The 6,103-nt window shown below is 47.0% G+C and overlaps 1 protein-coding gene across 1 annotated transcript; it reads right to left on the bottom strand.

The window, feature by feature from the left end:
* Positions 1 to 204: 204 nt before the first annotated feature.
* CD180 (CD180 molecule) lies at positions 205 to 5,622 on the bottom strand. The gene is made up of 3 exons (XM_010580503.1): positions 5,611 to 5,622; positions 2,610 to 2,776; positions 205 to 1,930 (listed from the first exon to the last, which is right to left on the bottom strand). The coding sequence occupies exons 1-3, from the start codon at positions 5,620 to 5,622 to the stop codon at positions 205 to 207; spliced, it is 1,905 nt and encodes a 634-aa protein (XP_010578805.1).
* Between the last annotated feature and the right edge of the window lie 481 nt (positions 5,623 to 6,103).

The raw sequence follows: 6,103 nt of genomic DNA, 5'->3' as shown, positions 1-6,103 counted from the left end.
TAAGACAAGTTATTCGTGTTTAAGGCTCAGGTCATAGTTTATTTTTCCAGTTCTCAAATTTTTTCTTTATTTTTCTGAAAGTTATAATACAAATGGAAAGGGTATTACAAAAGTTAAGAAAATACAGGTCACAAACAAATACAGTAAGTTGTCTTTCATCTTAATAAAATTGCTGTACATGTTTTCTGTATCTCCATCATAAACTTATATTTGCTGGTAATTTCGCTTGAAATAGCGAGCACCCCAAATGAAGATGGCACCACAGGATAAAATAGCCAGGACAACCGCAATGATTCCTGCTGTGTTGATCCCACAGGAGAGCGAGATGGTGGCCAGCTGAGCCCCAGCTAGCGATTTGGGTTCAGAGCATCTTGTTCCTTCAGAGTCTTCAATTTTATCCAGATTCTGCTTGTACCAGGTGATTAAGCCAATATTGGAGCAGGTGCAGTCCAGAGGGTTGTAACTTAAATTGATTCTGCATTGGCCAGCTAGGGACGCTAGCTTGTCACGTGGTACAATACGGATCCTGTTGTGGGCACAATTGAGATAGATGCTCTTGAGGTTTGAAAATGCATCTGTGCTGAATGCAATAAGTTTGTTGTGGCTCAGATCAACATGCCGTAACTTCCTGAGGCTGTGAAATGCTTTGCCACCTACTGCTGTCAGTTCACAGGATGATAAAATTAGCACCTCTAAATTGGATAGCTGCTGGAACAGTTTGTCCTTTGGCATGATCCCCGACTCAAAGTTATTTTGACTAAGGTCCAAGAGCATGAGATTTTCCAGGCCTTGAAAGAGATGCTGCATGCTAGTATTAATGTGGGAGGAGGAAAGATTCAGTACTTGCAAGAGATGCAAATTTCGGAAAGGACCCTGTGAAGCATTGATGTGAAGAGGAGTGGAAGCTAGGTCCAGCAGCTCCAGGTTAGGACTGTCCTTAATAAGCACGTCTTGGAGGTGGAGCTTTGTGTTATAGCTCAGATTCAGGTACTGAAGACTGCTCAAACCGCTCAGCGCTTCATTACAGCAGTCAAAGCTTTCAATATGATTCTTACTTAAATCAAGATGTTGAAGCTTTGCTAGCTTCTGCAAACAGCCAGAGCCCAGCTGCAGGACCTGCAAGTTGCCCTTGATGTGGAGGTGGGTGAGGGAGGGGAAGGCAGCAGAGCTGATGTTGCAGAGATGCTCAAAGGAGTTCGCGTTTAGAACTAACTCCACTAGCGAGCTCATGCCACTAATGCCAGGGGGCAACACGCTGATGTGGGTTTGAGTTAGGTCCAGCTTTCGGAGCCTGGTCAAGCACTGAAACGTGTCAGCATTTAGGTTTCTGAAGTGCCGTAGCTGCAGATAGAGGTCCCTGACAGAGGTATTACAGAGGCCTTGTAAAACATTCGGGCTTATGTAGGGCTCCTTTTCTACACCGTGAAATGTTCCCAGCCAAAGAACCTGAGCTGTGGAGTTCCGTATCCCTGTCAGGACCCCGGGGATGTCAGTGCAGCCCCCGAAGTCCAAACTGTAGAAATGAGACTGCAAAGCTCCAGGTTCAATGTATATAAAGTTATTGCCTTTAAAGATGAGAGTTATATTGCTGGTCTTCTGCAGAACATGGACATCTTCTGCTGTGACTGCTCTTATGTTGTTCATTTGAAAGTCAAGGTATTTGAGGTTTTGAGTGGGAAAGTTGGGAGGAAGCTGCAGTGAAGAGATGTGGTTGCTGCCCAAGATGAGGGTATCCAAGCTGTGCAGATTTGTCATTGGAATAAAGGATATACTGGTTATTCCTGTCTGTGTTAAGTCAAGCTGCTTCAGGGACCTTGGGCCAGCAAATGCTGTGTCAGACAGAAACAAGAGCAGGTTTCCAGTCAGCACAATTGTCTTCAGTTGCCTGTTGCTGTGAAAAGCACCGTCATACACCCAGTTGATCTGACACCTTCAGAAAGCAACAGAAACCAGCATCAGTGACCTGTCTCACAAAACTCTCCTGGTATACGTGATAACACAAACTGCATTTCATATCGGTAAAAACTAATGATCAGTTGCCTTCACCAGGATAAAAGTGTCTGTCTTTTCCAGTAACACTTGCCTGGTACTTGTAAGTTCACAGTTAAATACAGGATCCTGGTGAGAAGAAAAACCTGGCCTGAAATGATGGGTATGAGGAGGCATTTGTGGAAGTCAGGGAGACATGAGGTTTTCAGTGTCCAGCTTAATAAAATGAAAATCTCTTTTTCTATAGAAAAACTTGGGCATTTCCAAGGACAAAACCTGTCTTTCTTTAGGTTTTAGGAACAATATCTTTATAGAAAAGTGAATTAAAAAATTGCTCTAGTGACTTTGCTGTCACTACTGTCTTAGCAGCAGTAGTATCTGGAAAATGCATATTTCACCCACTGTCTTGCAAATGATTGTCATCAGAGAAGAAGCCTAGATACTGCCCAAGAGGATCAACCTCTGCTTAGCAAAACACTTCACCACCTGTCTGCAAGTGCTAGTGGTGGTTTCCCTGTGAAGGCAGGGAGATGCTGCTGTGGTGTGATCCAGTAAGCCTCCGACAGGGACAGGGGCTTTCACCAATGTGATGTGCAGAAGGGAGGATGCTCCTTCCATACCTTGTTAAGTCCAAGTAGAGGAGAGACTTCAACTCAGAGAAGGTTGAATTCTGGAGGGAAGGGAGCATGTTGAAGCTGAAGTCCAGGATTTCTGTTGTGACAGGTAGTTTTTCAGGAACCTCCCTCAGTCCTAAACCTTCACAGCTATAGCTTTTATTTACTGTAATCTGTGGAAAATACATAGTGAAACTGCAAGAAGTATGTACTGCAAATATAAATAGGAGGAAACTATGGCTCTTCAACAACAACAACAAAACCCAACCAAAAACCAACCAACAAACCAAAACCAAACAGAATTTCCAATTATTTAAAAAAGCAGCAGCCAGAACCCTAAGAAGCCTCAGTGCAGACTTGCAATGCACAGTCTTGGGGGTTTGTGGAGTGTGTTTTTTAAACAAATGCCTTGAATCTCTCTTGTACTAATTTGAAGCATGTCTCATCTGTAGTACTTATCAAGGTTAGCACATATGAGGATTGTTTACTCTTCCAGATGAACTATTAATCCCTAAGAAAGAATCCCCACAAGGTAGTTTTAAATTCTGAATTTCCTGAGTCTTGTAACAAAGCTTATTCTAAAAGAAGTCTTAAAAAAACCTTGCAGAGAGGAGGTTAAAAAGAGTAGGTCTGGGAGTGTTTCTAGGAGGAACATGTCCAAATTAATTGGATCTGAACTGGAGTTACACACTGCAGTGAGAGGATGGCGGGAAGCCTTAGCTCAGACTAGATAGATATTATATCTGATATGCCGAGTCTTTACAATTTCTATGAAGGCTTTTCAGTTTAACTGAAAATAAATCGATTTCTTATATAGAGAAGTCTACTCTGTGGATACCAGGGAAATTCATTAAATGTGCCTGGCCTGCCTTTGCCTCGTGATTGCATGAAAGTCAGCCAGAGCCTGGGACCATGGCACACAGGGAAGTGCTGCCCTGAAATAGCCTGCTGTGCTGCTCCAGGTGGTGGCAATGCTCAGAGCATCGCACTTGTCCCAGCTGCCAAGCCGCAATGGGAAGCGTGGGCACAGCCAGCACAGTGTCAGCCTCCCCCTTGCCCATTCCTGCTCCCAAAGGGCAAGGGGACAGCCTGTCCCGGATGGTCATGGTCCCAGCCTGGTCCCCGGGGCCACGTGGGAGCGGCAGCTTTGGCAATATCCTGCCAGGAAGCTTGGAGACGTTCTGCTTGCAGGGAGGTAAATGCACGTGTCGCACAGTTGGCCGATCTGACTGGTTTAGTTGGATTCAAAGCTATCCTACTAGCCAGAAGAAAGCAAGCACAGGTGGCAGCGGGTTGTCGGGAGAGAAATGTACCGGAGGCTGGCATCCACAATGAGCTGGGGACGGTGCACGTGTGCGCCCTGTGGGGCGGAAACGTGTGGCCCACCGGGGCTTTGTTGAGGGGCATGTGCGTGGACCCTGGGGAACAGTGCATGGGGTTCAGGTCTTTCTGTTCATGTGGGACTGTGAGTATTTTAGACCAAACCATGTCTCTGCCTGTCTGTGGCTTAGGAGAGGCAGGTGGGCAGTGATGGCACTCGGTAGCCTCGCTGGAGGGGGAAGAAGAGCAGTATTTGCTGCAAGCCGCAAGCTGGGTACGGTGAACGCTTTCTTCCTTTCCTTTAAGCACAAATCCGGCAACCGGTGTGTGCCGGGGAGTGCCACAGCCCCACGCGGCTGCAGGCAGTGCAGCCCGGTGGGCAGGGGCAGAGGGAGGCGGGCAGCAGCATGGTGGAGCCGGGAGAGAGAAGTGGAAAGGGACTGTTGCAGCAAAATGCCCTGCGTGGGTGGGAAGCCTGGCTCCTCCGCTGCCCTGCTCCCCGGGCTCCCGGCTGGAGCTCAGCGCCATGTGGATGGCACCGGGGGTGGCAGCAGCAGGGAGGGGTGAGCCAGTGCTGCCCACAGCTCAGCCCCCCACGGGTGGGCACTCGGCACGACCCGGGGGACTGGAATCCAGCCCATTACCTGCTGTGACAACGTGTGGCTGTAGCACGGGGACTCAGGTCCAGCCTAGAAGCACCAAAATAATACAGTGCCAGTAACTATAGAAAAGGCAAAATACAGACTTAGAAAAGCTGATGCTTTCAGTACTGATAAGCAAAGAAGAACCTGTGGAGCTGGCTGCTGTGGCATGTGGTTTAGACAGATAAAAAAATATTTAGCTGTCACTATAAATGAGAACAATGCCTGTTTTACCATTGAAATAAAACAGTAAGTAAGCTCTCTCTATACACTTAGGGACATGGAGTGGCTCTCACAGGGAGCCAAGGAGAAACCATCCCCTGGGGGATCCCGCTGTACAGCTCTGGCTGCTCAGGGATTTGTACATTTAATTCAGTAAGGAATTTGCTATTGGCTCCAAATGTGCGCTGCGTAGAGCTGGGTTTCCATGGTGCTTCTTCCCTGAATCAAAATCCTTGCCTTTTTTTTCCTTGTCTCCAGAAAAGAAAAGAAGAAGAGAGAAGAAAAGGGAAAAAGAAAAGAGAGAAGAGAAAAGAGAAATCTTATGGGTCAGCCTTTTCTCCTGCCTCTGGAAAAACCCTCATGTATTACTGCACAACAACCAAATGGCAAATAGAGACACCATCATCCCACCACTATGTACAAGATTCCTGTATGGAGAGTGCAGCACAAGAGGCAAAATCCTTTTATCTGTCTTCTGTCTAGCTTCGATATCTACTAAACACTCCTGTGAAACTTTCTTGTCCTTTGAGCTCTCTGGGAGGTGAAGTGCAGTGCTGGTTTGACAGGATCCTGAAGTCCCCAGCAGCGGTAGGAGAGAGTGTGAGGGTGCACACATGCGTGGGTGTGAGGAGGAGGAGGGACAGTGACTGATGTTGCTAAGCACATCTCAAGACACCTGCCTTACTTCTCTAATAACAGGCCTTCAGGTCCCCCTGAGAGAAGCCCCTTGGGAACTGAAAAGAGTCAGGTGTCAGCAGGCAAGTATTCACCAGAGACCATACGCAGGTCCCGTGTCTCGAGAGGGACTGGCGGCTGTCACTCACCTCCATGCACATTGTCTCTGCAGTGCTGGACGCTTCACAAATAACACAGGCGAGTGCTGTGAAAAGCAAAAGGTATAAACCACAGGCCATTACGGTGAGAGGTGGGCTGCTAAAATGGATGATCTTCTGCTATCTTCCCTTAATGAAAGCGAGACTGAGCAGCAAGGCTCAGACAAACTGGGCGAGTCGGCTAGAAAGCAGGTCAGGAGGAAAAGAAATGCTTGCTGGACCTCTCAGGCTCAATGTGAGAAAAACAGTAGTTTCAAAGTGAAAGAGGAACTTCCCTGCTTTAAATAGTCAAATTACTGTGCACTGATACTTTTCTGTGGCAGAACAGATTTTTTAAAAATGGAAACTGAGGGAAATTGGTCTTGATGCTCATATAGAGTAAAATGCCTCCGCTAAGTACAGGGTAGTTCAGCGTGAAATAGGAGGTAGAGCAAGAAAAGGGCAGATGAGACTGCAGCGTCCCACCAAACGGGAATTTAATGCA

The sequence above is a fragment of the Haliaeetus leucocephalus genome, unplaced genomic scaffold (genome assembly GCF_000737465.1).
Source record: "Haliaeetus leucocephalus isolate CR32 unplaced genomic scaffold, Haliaeetus_leucocephalus-4.0 Scaffold722, whole genome shotgun sequence".
Classification (NCBI taxonomy): domain Eukaryota; kingdom Metazoa; phylum Chordata; class Aves; order Accipitriformes; family Accipitridae; genus Haliaeetus; species Haliaeetus leucocephalus.
Note: the sequence above shows the minus strand (reverse complement) of the source record. Positions and strands in the feature narration are given on the sequence as shown.